Source organism: Suricata suricatta, chromosome 5 (genome assembly GCF_006229205.1).
Source record: "Suricata suricatta isolate VVHF042 chromosome 5, meerkat_22Aug2017_6uvM2_HiC, whole genome shotgun sequence".
Taxonomy (NCBI): domain Eukaryota; kingdom Metazoa; phylum Chordata; class Mammalia; order Carnivora; family Herpestidae; genus Suricata; species Suricata suricatta.
The window spans coordinates 60731416-60745471 of NC_043704.1; the positions used below are offsets into that span (position 1 = coordinate 60731416).

At 43.3% G+C, this 14056-nt stretch overlaps 1 protein-coding gene across 2 annotated transcripts in view; it reads right to left on the reverse strand.

Moving 5' to 3' along the window:
* The window catches only part of ZBTB20 (zinc finger and BTB domain containing 20), a 117032-nt gene that overhangs the window by 35302 nt on the left and 67674 nt on the right, over nt 1-14056 (reverse strand). For both annotated transcript variants that reach the window (XM_029939339.1, XM_029939337.1), the window contains exons 3-4: nt 7586-7749; nt 7029-7216 (exon numbers count right to left, since the gene is read on the reverse strand). In XM_029939339.1, the coding sequence (XP_029795199.1) occupies nt 7029-7216; nt 7586-7596 (199 nt within the window). In that variant the 5' untranslated portion in view covers nt 7597-7749. The remainder of the gene's footprint in view (nt 1-7028; nt 7217-7585; nt 7750-14056) is intronic.

Sequence of the window (14056 nt, forward strand, 5' to 3'; positions counted from 1 at the left end):
TGGTATCATTACTAAACCGCTCTGTTTACTGAACGCACAGCACTCTGTCTCTGTGGCTTCACTTCTGTTCCTTCTGTCTGGAATGCCATTCCCTCCCTCTTTTCCCTTACACACATCTACTCTTTCATGATCCAGGCCTAAGGTCACCTTCCCACTGCTTCAGGTCCCCTCCTCAGAAACACGTTTTTATTTTTATCTTTAAAATTTTATTATTTATTTCTTTATTTTTTGAGAGTGAGAAAGCATGAGCAGTAAAGGGGCAGAGAGAGAGAGAGAGAGGGGTGGAGGAGAGCGAGAGAAAATCTTAAGCTGGCTTCACACTCATCATGGAGTCACACCAGATGCAGGGCTTGGTCCCACGACTGTGAGATCATGACCTGAGCTGAAATCAAGAGTTGGATGCCTAACCGATTGAGACACCCAGGCAGCTGTGGAATGCTTTCATAATCATTTGTGCCTTCCCACCCCTTACAGGTTTGTAGTTTTAGCAGGGTCCTTGAGAAGAGAGCTCCTATAGGGAGGGGAGAGCGTCCTGTTGCTCTCTTGACCCTAGGTCCTCACTGAGGACTTGGCATAGAAGCAGGTTCGGTAGCATTTGGTGGATGACAACTGAAGGAATGCATGAATGAATGAGGTAGAGGACTAACAGCAATTACTACATTAAGTGACGGAAGACACCCAGTTAGATTAGTGTTGTAGAGAAAAAACAAGTTATATGAGAAAGATGAACCATTTTATACAAAGAGGTAACTGTGACATGAAACTTCAAGAAAAAGACTTTTAAAAATAAATGTGTCCCCAGATATACTAAGTAGAGACTTTAGGAATTAGAGCAAAAAACAAAACAAAAACAAAACTAACTGGGCTTCTGTGCAAGTGCTGGACTAAGCACCGACCTCTCTAAATAAGAGGCTATCAAAGGTAATAAAAATAATTCCGAAGAGATTATGTATCAATTAGCTCAGAGGCAGAAAGGTGACCGTTTAAAAAGGGAGAGACCATCTGTAAAGAAATGAATCCACACTTAATAGGTAAGAGGTTTACTTGGCTAATGATACAGCAGAAAGAGTTTAAACTGTTAGCTCTGAAAAGGTAAATATGTAATTCTGTATAGGAAGTAGAATAAAGAGGAACGCAGGGCACTCTGGGGACAAAGAGAACACTCTATTTACTGTTTAACTGATATGGACTCTAGTAGAAAATTAATAGCAAAGCCATAGGATAATAGCTATCTGTGTATGCTCATTCCCTCCCATTTTGATTATATTTCTTCTGCAAATTAGTGTGACCCCAAAATGTTTTCAGGATTGTCCAACTTGTCCTAAATTCCATAAATAAACTCTTTCAGAGGATGCTGTTTTTTGCCATGTCTCTATTACGGTTCTTCACAGATGGACCATTTTTGTCCTTCCAAAGCCTAAGAATAACTCTCTCAGTTATCAAGACATACCAAAATCCAGTTCAGCTGCTCCTGTGGGATTCCAGTTAGTTTAGACACATCTGCTGAGATACATACATTTGAATCCAAATGAAGCTTTTGTTTGGTTATACATTTTGAATAGTTAGGGAGGTTTTTTGGGGGCCAAAATGTTTTTCATTTCTTGGCACTCCAAACAGAGATCTTCAGTTATAAACACTGTCTTCGGAGCACCTCCAGCAGAAATCCAATCTTTTCATGTGAACAGGTGCCTCAGGAAGTTTTTGGAAGGTTTTACACTGCATCAGCCTTCTGATTGGAAACTTTCTGAACACACAGACAAATTTGCCAAGGAGACCTTCAAACTTGCTTGAGCAGTTTTCACTCATACAGACATACATTCACACATACAGACAGCCCAAGTAAAAGCAAATCAGAGCCCTGTAAAACTAAAGTATCTTTCTTAAAGGTTAAATACGATACACGATCAAACAGAACAAAAAGGAACGCACGGCAGGAGAGAGAGTGAGTTGAGAGCAAGGACAGAGGTTAAATTCTTCATGAGCGTGCTCCCCTTAAGGCATTGCCGGAGAGTTTAAGCGGCACATCCTCTTAGTAAAGTGCTATCTCACCCAGTCTTGAATAAATGTCCAAGAGTTTGTGATTTTAAACACTGTAACTTAGAGGATTGCTACTGATCCCTTTTACTCACAAACTTGTTCAAACATTTATTTTGAAATACTTCCTTCTCCAACGCAAATGGGCCAAAAGGATTCAAATCTAGGAAGAGAAAAATACTACTCTTTCAACTGGGTTGGTCAGGAAAGCCCATATTTTACCTGGTTCTCTACAACTTTTCTTTTCTAGTTTGAGTAGAAGCTGAAAAGTTGATCCAGAGTAAAATGACTTTTTAATCCTTAGGCCTAGAAAGTTATTACAGAGTAAAATCACTCCCCCATTGGGCATGCCTGGGATTCAGGGGGGCAATCTGCTTCCAAGTGGTTCTTATGGCCCTGGACCAGATGCTCTAAGGTGGCCAGAAACCTTTGTCTACACCCACTTAGCAGATTTCCGGCTCTTTATCAGGGACTAAGAGGTTTATTTGCAGAAATGAATCATTTCCTTCAAAATATCCTTTACCCTATTTACATGCTTGCATATTCCTTCCATTTTGTTTTCCCTCTACAGCTTTACTAAGGGAATTAATTATCTAGAAGAACAAGAACATACAGTAAGTACATCTGAGATACAGGATGAGACGCAGTATGTCATCTATTAGGCCTGGCTAAGACCAGCAGCTGATGCTAAATGGGAAGGAACATGCACCAAATGTTTTTTAATCACAAAGTTAGTAATTAATTGCTCTTTAAAATACATTTTATGCTTCTTTCTGTCTGTGTACATGAAATGCACATTTATTACATGCCAAAAATTACAACATTATGGTTTAAATGTGACTGGCACGGAAGTCCGGAAATCAGAGTTAATGTTCCCACAGCAACTTTAATTCTGTCCGTGTGCACATGTAGGGCCATAACAGCCTTCCGTTCCAGGATAATACATATAGATGGTTTGGGGAGGGAAGCTAAAGACCCATATCCTCAACTGTAGTTAAAGGAAAAACACAAAAGGATAAAAACCACGCTCGTTTCCACATACGTGGATAAGAAACACTGTCCCCACGCCTGGGGTTGTGTAATCAGGGAATGAAAAGAATCTGCTGTGCTGCCTGCACTCAAGGGGACAGTTGCTGTTGCTGTGGGAACCTGAACTTTGCATTTCCTGACTTTGGGGTAATTAAAATGTCAGCCTTAATGTGGCATTAATGGAGTTTGCCATAAAAAATCCTCTTTGTTTTGTTCTCTAAAAAATTGCTTAAAAGTTCAAACCGAACCAAGTGTACTAAAAATTTTAATCTTGGGGACTTGGACGGGGAGTGATGGCGGTGGGGGGTGAGCAGAGGGTTGGGAGGGGGCAGACCAAGGAAGGTAGAAGGCCAGGGAGGGAAGGGAGGGGCCCGGCAGGCAGGCTCAGCCCCGGCAGAGTCATGTTACCTACAGAGCTAAAGTTAAACCCACCCACACAACAGTTTGGTAATGTGTAAAGGTTAAATTAAAAATAAATAAAAACTGTTAATGCATAAGTGCATCTTGGCAAGGACACAAGAAATGAGACAGCCTGATGAGGCCGGTGCGAAACCCTGGAAGGTAAGTAACCAGGGACGTCAGCTTCCAACAAAACAAAGACATCAGAAGAGGCAGGTCTACAGCCAAAAGTAGGGAGGACTCTGCTACAAGAACCAAGGGGAGAATCACTTCTCTCTTCATGGGGACTCTTGTTTGGGGGACAGCAAAATGGAGGAAGCACGCAAGTAAACGTTCTGGTCGAGTCTGTCACATGTATAATGCTGTGATGTGCTACAGCTTGATAGCTGTCAAGAGAGGGAGGGCTTCGTCTGCTCCGCTGACTTGGTTTAGGCCTGTTGACGCCTTTGAAGAGAGAGCTTGGCTCAGCCCAGCTCAGCCTGTTCAGCAGGGAACTGTTCTGTCAAACACCTAGGGCTTTGGTACCCTTTGCATTCCAAAACTCCTCTTAACGCCTTCCATCGTCGTCATCCGGTACGTTACCATTGGATTTTTAGAAATAGTGAGCGGGTGACAGGTCAGGAGGGCATGGGGGAATACTGCTCAGAGGCCGTCGCCAGTGGGTGCACTGCAAAGCGGCACACATTTCGGTAGCAGTCATAACCTCATCATCTCACCAAGGAGAGCCTCTCTCAACCATGTTCCTTCTTGTTTTGGATATTCCTGGGATCTTTTGCAAAATCTGAAGTATCTCGGCAGGTTAAATACAACTGAGAATTTTAGGGGGTTCAGACTTGTCCAGTACACTGGCCCGTGTCCTTCGGATGCAACAACATGACGTCGGGCCCACCCTTACGTTCACACATGGAGTGGACTCGTCCGTGGGGATGCTGACCCACTGAGTGTTAGCACTCAGTCACCAATGTGAGTGGTTGCACATTTTCAAGGATGCCATTTACGGGCTTGGAACAGAGATTTCAGGCTGCTCACAGGGAGAGCAAACCCATAAGCATCCCTCAGTATCTGAATGAGTTAATGACTGAGCAAGTCATTCCTCTATAGAAGTGTCAATTTTCTCAGTTTTCTCATCCGTAAATTGGGAAGAAATATAATGACTGACGGGAAATGGGCATTAAGGCTTGACTAAGAATACTTTTGCTAAACACATAACAAATAAAAAGGTGCTATAAAAATTCAGGCGCTTGTGAAAGCTTGGAACACCACACACTGGCGGAATGTTTCTGAAGTTAAAGAGACTAACAAGTCAAGGGCACTATTTTTAAATGCCCCAAATCTGTTAGTTCTAAATAGGAGCTGAATATTTTACCTTAAAGAAATTAGGCTTTTAAATTAATCTATGGCAAGAATGACATTTGAAAGTAAAAAATAAAATAAAATAAAATAAAATCTTCTTGAATGCAAGAAGAGCATCCAAAAAATTTAACAGCTTAAAATAAACCTCTTTCCTGTCTTCTCTCAAGCAATCTCCAAATGGACAGATTTCTGTGAATCTTTCCTAAAAACAATTTTCTTCTAAGTGTAGGCTCAAATCAGGACACACTACAATCCAAATATATTTGGGGAAAAGTATAATCGATTGAAACAACAGGTTAGAGCACAGAAAGAAGACTTACACATCTTAATGGCAAAATCAGAATGACTTTGGAAGCAGCTGGAGATTAGGTTTCCCTCCCTATCTGTTCTCCTTCCAACTGCATTCAGACACCTCGCTGTGAGCTCAGATCTGCCGGCTCCCTCAGGGTCACCGCGGAGCCGAGCGGCAGCAGGCTTGTACGGTGTCATGTACACACTCCATGCTGATGCCGAGGCCTGGCCAGAGCAGGCTTACGGTAAGGTACAAGAAATGAAGCCCGGTGCCTTCTCTGCTCAGCAAAACGTTCATTTTGCTGTAACAGGGGATGTCTGGGCTAAGGCCATTCTATGTAATCTTCCCCATAAGGTGTGGCAGAAAGCCAGGCGATGAAGGTCTGCGTGCAGGAGCTCCAGGCCCTTCTCCACAGGAACAGGCTACCTTCCTGGTAGGTAGGGACAGTGTGCACATGTCTATGGGCACTGTGCCACACTATTTTCCAATTCTTCCTGTAATTACTATTAGGCTGGAGACTACCAGGCAAGAAGGGCCAAGGATGTCACTATTATGATGGTCTGCAGAACACAATCCTAGCTTCTGACCCCCAGGTTTCTCTACAGAGCAGCAGCTTTGCACAAGTCCCACGGGCTGTAGAGATTTGGATCTCGTTCTTTCTTGTTTCATTTTCTAGTGACAGTACTGTCTCAGCCCAGCCACAAAAGGAACAAGCTCCTTTTGCCCCAAACTCAATCCCTGTGTTTTGTGCCTATACCTAGACACCATGATGATGAAGCAAGTAAGGAGGGGGATCTCCCAGACTCGTTGCTTTGCACCCACTTTGTGGGTCAGGAACATAACAACAGGAGAGTTAGACTCTCATTTCCTAATTAAACATCTTTATGTTCATAAACGGAATAACTGGAGTCCTTTTTTGAAAACAAAACTTCCTTGGTCTTATCTTCTTCCTTCTAAAGAAGAACCCACCAGCTCTCTGCCTGTTACTCGACATCCCTTATGAAATCAGTTCAGAATACTTGTTGGGTATCTTAAGACTGAAAGGAATATTCCTTGAGACTGGACCCCAAAGTTATTCCATTCCTTTCCATTGTCAACACACATGTTCTTTTCTCTTTGATATACTTCAAAAAGAGAAAAGCTCCTAAACGTGATTTATCAACTTTCTTAAAATAGAATTTGAAGAAGTGACTCTCAGATTAGTGGGAAGACAGCAAAAATAAACAGCGATGGAGTGATTTCAATGGCGATCTCATTAAGCTGCCCATTTCCAAATTTAGCCCGTAGGCAGTTTTTTTAATTAAAAAATATTTTTAACCTGAATTCTTATTGGCTACGTGAGTCTGGGTGGATTCTGAACTCTTGGAAGCTGTTCTCTTTTCTTCTGTAAATTTATGCTATCCTTTAACCACTTCAAAATAAATTAAAAACTGGAAAGACGGAAATTCAGCCAAGCCAAATGAGACTCCAATAACTAATGCAAAGCTGACTTGTATTATGTAATTTCAAAAATGGATGTTTCCTGTGTGTCTAACTGGCTTTTTGAGGCCCATATTTGGTGGTTCAATTTAGTCATGGTAGAAGTATTCAGATGGCGGGGACAAAAGAATAATTAGAAAACAGTAACAATGTCTTTTTTTTTCTTTTTTTTTTTTTTTTGAGTGAATGCTCTGAAAGAAAATGTGGTTCATGTAATTAATCAGCCTTTTGAGGCCAAATGGCTGGACACCTCGTTTTAAAATACACTCTAGCTTTGAAAATATAGATGTTGGCTGAATCAAAATGGAGGCAGGTTACTTTTGACTACTCTAGAAGACCAAACGGAAACAGCTTGTTCTGAACACACAAAAAAAGCCAGAACCCAGGGGAGAAGCATGCTCCAAGTGCCGCGAAGACACCGTCACCTTACTGGTGTACTCACAATCAGATGACCCGGTGTGAGCGTGAGAGTTTGTCAGTGAATGTGTTGAGTGGATGAGGGCTGGGTCTGGAGACAAAACAGCTTCAAAGTTCAGGCAGGGAAGGCCCGGCTTGGCGTTGGATCCACCCGGCTGAGTAATCTCATTCTCCTCAGATGCCTTCTGGTTTTCAGCTGTCTTGGGTTTCTTCCTGAAAATAAACAAAGGGCCCTTTGAAGGAACTGACTGCATATTTGGGAAAAGGCATTTTTAGAATCTGTTAAAGATAACTTGATTTTTTTTTCTGAGGGGGGATGGGAGGGAGTCCAGTATGTCCCTTGTTTTAAAACAAGCTGATTCTTGTTTTTTTCCCTCCAGTAATGGCCTAACTGGGAACACATGAAAGCATATGGGCCAAGCAAACAGCACCACATTTGGACTCTGTTGGCTGCATAAAAAGACCCTGTCCCAGAACTTTAGACAGATTGAGCTACGTATGGCTGACATTATCCAAGAAAGCATCCTTTTTTCCCCCTTAAGAGTTTTAACATGGTCTGGAAAAATACTAGTGGAGGTTTACCGTTCTAGCATTTGTCAGGAAGCTTAGAGACAGGACCCGTGGAGTAATGGGAGGAGCACTGGACTGGGAGTCAGGAGACTTGAGCTATGGTACTAGCTGTGCCTCTAACTTGCTGTGTGGCCTTGGGCACCTCACTTCACCTCTCTGGGCTTCAGTTTCCTCATCTGTAAAATAAAGGGCTTGGATTAGAAGGCCTTAAATGTTCCTTCTGGCTTCAAGTTTCTATTCATGGAATACATTAAGGAACATTCAACTTTCTTGCTGTTATTAGATTTACTTTAGCTGAACACATAATTTCAAATCACAATCCAAATTTGCAGGCTGTAGAGATGAAAGGGTAGTGATGGAGGTTTCTGTTAAAGTAGCAAATGAAGAGTGAAAAGAAGAGCTTAGCAGCCAGCCGGTAAAGCAGTAACGTGTCACACGGAGATCCTCTCTTCCAACTCTTTACTCATCCAAAGCTTAAGATTCCCTCTGTTTGTTGATTTGGTACATCATGACTCTGGAGTGTAGGAGTGCGACTGTGAGTTTGGGGCCTGAGGAAGAGATGGGTGAAGGGAATTAGAAAGTAGTTATTGCCAACTGCCACGTGGGGTCAGGAATAGGAAGTAAAAGAGCTCAGGTAGGGGTAGCTCTGGTGTCCTCTCCCCTGGATGATGACACTGATTTAAACACAGAAATTCTTAGCTTACACTGCATGTGCTCTAGGTCCCAGGCAGTCTGGATTATTAGTCACACCCTGAACATGCCCTCCAATTTCTATGGCTCTGTGCCTTTTTTTCTATCATTATGTGGATGATGACCAGAGAATTATTTGATTTGATTTTTCGGAAGAAGATTATGTGTGCAACAGAATTTGTTTTAAGTAGCTTGGTTTCCATGTCTTTCTTGTTTCTATAAGCCTGGCAATGGACTAGTCATACAGAATATTTTGTATTGAAATTTGTTGTACTGGGTAGTTAAAATCTGCCCTCGCAGAATATGTGTTATGATTAGCATGCTGTGTTTCTGGTCCAACAGGTTGTGAAATCAAATCTGCTTTTTCAGAGGGCAGGAGGCAGAGATGGCATGGTAAAGATGAAAAGAGAGGGGAAGCTTTCAGACATGTTTTTCAGTATGGTGGAAGCCAATATAAGAGAAGCAACAAACTGCAATGCTTTACCAACTGTTTGTTGGATGGGTGACTACGGGACCGATCCCCAGGACTTCAGTGCCTACATGCACATCCAAGGACTAGTTTCTGGGGTTCAGTTTAAGAAAATATTCAAGATCGAAGTCTCCACATCTCAACTCTCTTTTAATCATTGAAATCTAGTGCCTTCTCTGAGGTCCCTGTTTCCATCAGTGTTGTCTGTCACCAGGTTTGTCCTCAGGTTAGAAACCTTAGGTTAAAAGCACCTTCCTCTGCCTTAAAGTCAATTCATCAAGTCCTGAGAATACTGCTTCCTTCATCTTTTTTTCCAACCATGTTTCCCTTCCATTTCCACCGCTATCACAGTAACACTTTTGTTCACACTGCTGTTTGTTTTCATTGGCTCTCTACCCTCCTTGACCCCGCTGAGGTCACCGGGTTAGTCCGACCCAGGTGAGCTCTCTACATGCTCCAGCTTATCTCACATGCCCTGCATGTTGGCCATACAGGACTTTCAGATTTCTCATCTTTTTAAAAAATAGTTTATTTATTTATTTTGAGAGAGGGAGAGTGTCTGTGCATGAGCAGGGTGAGAGGGAGAGGGAGAGGAGAGAGAATCCCAAGCAGGCTCCACACTGTCAGTGCAGAGCCCGATGCAGAGCTCAATCTCACGAACCATGAGATCAAGACCTGAGCTGAATCAAGAGTCAGACACTAGGGGTGCCTGGGTGGTTCAGTCGGTTAAGCATCTGGCTTTGGCTCAGGTCATGATCTCACGATTGTGGGTTCGAGCCCCGCGTCGAGTTCTGTGCTACAGCTAGCTCAGAGCTTAGAGTCTGTTTTGGATTCTGTGCCTCCCTCTCTCTCTGACCCTCCCCTGCTTGTGCTGTCTCTCTCTGTCTCTCAAAAATAAATAAAAAACATTAAAAAAAAAGAGTCAGACACTTAGCTGACTGAACCACCCAGATGCCCAGGACTTTCAAGTTTCTTGAATAGTTGTAGGACAACGTGGAGACTTTATATCCTTGGCACCACATCTTTGTTCAAGTGATTTCCCTTCAACCCTGTTGAAATTGTATTTATCTCATAACTGTCTTGATTCCCCCCCTATCAGATAGAACCTCTCTCTCTCTCTCTCTCTCTCTCTCTGAGATTCAACTCCCTCCCACCTTTCTCTGAAATTCTAAAAATTTTTTTTTACTTTTCCCTATTTTACTCACTAAATTTTGTTTCAATGATAGTTATTTATGTGGTCATCACTTCTATGAGACTGTAAAGTCTCTGAGGGAAATGTCTTAGTGATTTTTAAATCCTGTGTTCATCCTTTCCTTCCTCTTTCTTCTCTCTCACCATTCCTCCATCACGTAATCATCTCGCAAATACGCACCTCTGGGGTTAGGTCGGGGGACGCAAGGAGCGTGGCTGCTCTCCTCCCAGAGTTTGCTCTTAAGTGCACCCTGTTCATCAGAGGAGCTTAGACAAAGCTGTCATTCAATGTTTGTTGATGGAATGAAGCAGAATTGAGATGTAGGTATATTTTGAGAACACTCCTCGTCTAAATCCCAATTAAGTTTCCTACACTTTATGCAGCAGTGAAATCTACATTGACTGGCTGCTTTTCCTTTGAATCTATGAAGGGCATTTGCTAAGAAGAGGACAGATTTGTTCACCGAAGCTAGGTTGGTCTTCATGAGTCATTTAAATATCAGGATGGAATGCTAATGACAGATATAGCTGCACAGAAAAAAAAAATATTTGTTTCCGATGCTTATAGACAAAGCGTAGGCTAGTTTTGTGTGTTTCAGGCAACTGAGAAAGCCCTCTTTCAAACATGCGGATATGACTGAACAACCAACATCACTCTTTCATTTTTAACGCTGCAAAAGCGGTATTGTACTTCCTACAAATGCCCTTGCTTCCGTCCCTAGATTGGATCCTGCTTCCTACCTGACATTTGGCCCCACATCCTCCTCTTTGTTGTCTCAAGGATCACCTTCGGAGAATATTCATAGTCAATGGGCATTGAAGGCCACCTCTACAAACAAAACTATTGGAAATTCAACCTTTTGGCTCACTCCCTCACTTGCTTATCCTTATGCTGGGCTTTTTTCTAACTTCACAGGTAGCAGAGGGCCACTTACTCTTCTTAGAAGCAACTCATTTCCCTTCTCACCCGCTCTAGTAGTTCTGTTGCACTCCTTTTCCCGGAGCTGAGAAACGCTGAAATGTAGCAGCAGGCTGTGTCTAGACACACACAGGTGCTGTTATTTTGACCCCATTTTTTTTCAGTTCATTGTTTATTAAGGAGGAAAGAGCAAGTCCTGTAGTAATTAATCGAAAATACCTTCTTTGGTTGTGTGAGAAGAATTATATAAACATGGTACTTCTGAGGGTAACTCTGTCCAAGCCTCTGTGGCTCTGCATTATTCCCTGGAGCCTTTAGAGGGCAGCAGCACACAGGCGACTTGGGGCAGCATGTCACAGAGGCAAACTCCCTACCAGACCAGAACCTTCTTCCCGGTCACCATGCCAAAGGTTGGTTTGCCAAGCTCTGGCCGCTCAGCCCCTTTCTTTCTTTTCAGTTCTCATTCTCTCTCTCTCTCCCTCTCCCTCTCTCTCTCTTCCCTCTCTCCCTCCCCTCCTCCTTCCCTCAATGTTAAAATTATACACTCTGATGAAGTCGTCCCTCAACCGGAAAATGAAAGCACCAATGAAAAAGTTAGACAAGCCAACAACAACAAAGAAAGAAACCAGGGAAAAAGGGGAAAGGGGGATGGTGAGGGGGAAGGATTTAAGAACAAGAAAAGGGCAGATGTTTCGTAAATATATGCAAAGCAAAACTGGGTGTACCCTGAACACTTCCACAGAGAAACAGACCAATCATTGTGCACTTCCTCCCGCCACACTGGTGGAGCTCTGCATTCAAAAAAAAAAAAAAGTGTGGCTGCAGGCACCTGCCTTTCAACGGTCAGTCCTGACATTCTCACTGAATATCTCCCAATTATCCAAAGAGAAGAAAAACATTTTCATCTCCCCACTGCAAACATTTCTCTTTCGAGAAAAAGGGTTGCTTCAAGAACTGGAAAGGCATTTTAAGGTGACTGGTGGCTGGTTTTTAACTCTCATTATGCCGGCCCTGGCAACAGGCTTTGGGCTGAAACGTAGCAATGGGTAAGGTTGTGGATGAGGCTGGCTCTACCCTTACTAGACATATTGCGTGTGGAAAGAAATATGCATTGAAACATATTGATGAGATGGTAGGTATTAGGCATGTTAAATGCGTGGAAATTAACCACATCGGTGGTGGCATTTGATGTATATATTTCACACTTCTTTGCACACATTGCACATATACAGCGATGGCAATGCTTTCTGCAACATATGGAAAATAAATATTTTATCCGTGTGAGCTCTTATCAGGCTCCCGGGGCTGTTGAGAGGCGAGTGCTCTCTTCTATCTCCTTCTCCCAATTTTCTCTCTTCACTGGGCTCCCACCCTCCCCTGCACATTAACATGCCTTCCACTTACCAGCCTGGTTGGATAGGAAAGAATTAGTCAGAACCTCCTTTTGATAAATAATTACCCAGTCATTGAATCATGACAATCTAGACCAATGATGCTCTCCCCCAATTTTTTTGGGAATGGTAACCATTTCCTTATTCTCTCCCCCCCCCCCAAAAAAAAAGCATTGGAAAGGATCAGGAGAGTGTTTGGGGAGGGGGCAGAGGGGAGGTGTAACAAATCACCCAATGGAACATAGTTCTACCACCAAGTAGCTGTGTGCTCTAGGCAAATTACTATGCCTCTCTGGGCCTCAGTGGAAATAATGGAGTAATAATACCTACCTCCTTGGGCTGATGTGAGGATTAAGTGAGATAATTCATGTCAAGTGATTTGAGAGTGATGGCACATGGTCAGTGCCCAGTGACCGGAGCTCTGAGAGCATCGGTTCTATGGTTTTCGTTATCTTGGCTATCAGAAGACACTTCTTTATCTTAGCAATCTTCCTTAATGTCTAGACTTGGCCAGGGACACATGGCTGTCATTGTAGCAAAGGCGGAAAGAATGCTAGGGTAAGCAATCTCCCCTTCAACACTCTGATCTTAGTGTATTACCCTCCGGACACTCTCTTTCTGTTCACCTGTCTGTCTTCGCTGCTCCTATACCAAGAGCTCCTCTTGAAATTCAGGGTTCAGCAAGCGACACCCGGGCTATAGAAGCCCATCAAACCTGAGCACTATGGTCTATGCATTGAGGCCGGCCCCTGGGACTCTCACTTATCATGTCTTCTTACAATTTATCCCTTTACTATCTAATGTTCTCAGATCAATGTAAGAAGTTTTCATAATTAAAACATTTTATTCTCTCGATTTTTCAAACCTGCATGACTTATAATGTTTTTCGGTGTATTTCTCCCTCACTGTGTCTGTCAGAGATCTGGCAAGAAACAGCTGGCACACTCAAACGTTTTAGCTGGACAGAGTTTACTGTAAGGACTGGGTACTGAGGTACAGAGGAGCTAAAGGGGCATTTGAGGGATGGTGAGGCGCCATCGGGAGAGCAGCAGGGGAACGCTCTTAATCTCAGCTTCAAACTTAAATGGCAGGGGCAAGGAAGGCGTGGCATTGAGTCTAGTCTGAACCGCAGTTAGGGGGCTGGATGAATCAACACCCTGCCCTCACTCTGATTCTACTCACACACCCCTTGCTGATGTCTCCTTTTGGGCAAATTCAAGCCCAAGTAGAAGTCAGAGTGGAAGAGAGCCTGGGGAGTGCAGTCCGGCGAGGCTGGCTCCTGGGCCACATATATTGGGGCAGCAAACGGTTGGGGGTTTGCTATGCGTGTAGTGGGGAGGTCTCAGCATACCTGTTCTTTCCCTTCTCCACTTCCTTCACCCTTCCCTCTCACTTTTACTCTCTGGAGAGAGACACATGGCAAAGTAAAGCGAAATCTGTTCTTTCAGCATCTGTGTACCTATTCTGTCTATTTCCTTGCAGGGGAAGAAGGCTAAATGTGGGCTCCGTGAGAGCAGGGATTTTTGTTTGCTTTGTTTGTTGCCACATCCCTAGTCTCTAGAACTGTGTTTGGCACATAGTAAATATCCAGTGAATTTCAGCTGGTCGAGTAAACATAGTCACCTCTGCTGCGCCAGACTCTATACACATAATATCTCACTTAATTATCACAACAATCCAGATAAGTAGGCAGGGCTGCTGGGCACAGCAGTGCTGATGGTGTAGAAGTGGGCATGTCAAATCTAACAGTCTTCTCGCTACCCACTCCCAAGCAGGGAGACTGACCCAGGGTACTGTCAACCCACTGGAATGACACGTTTTTG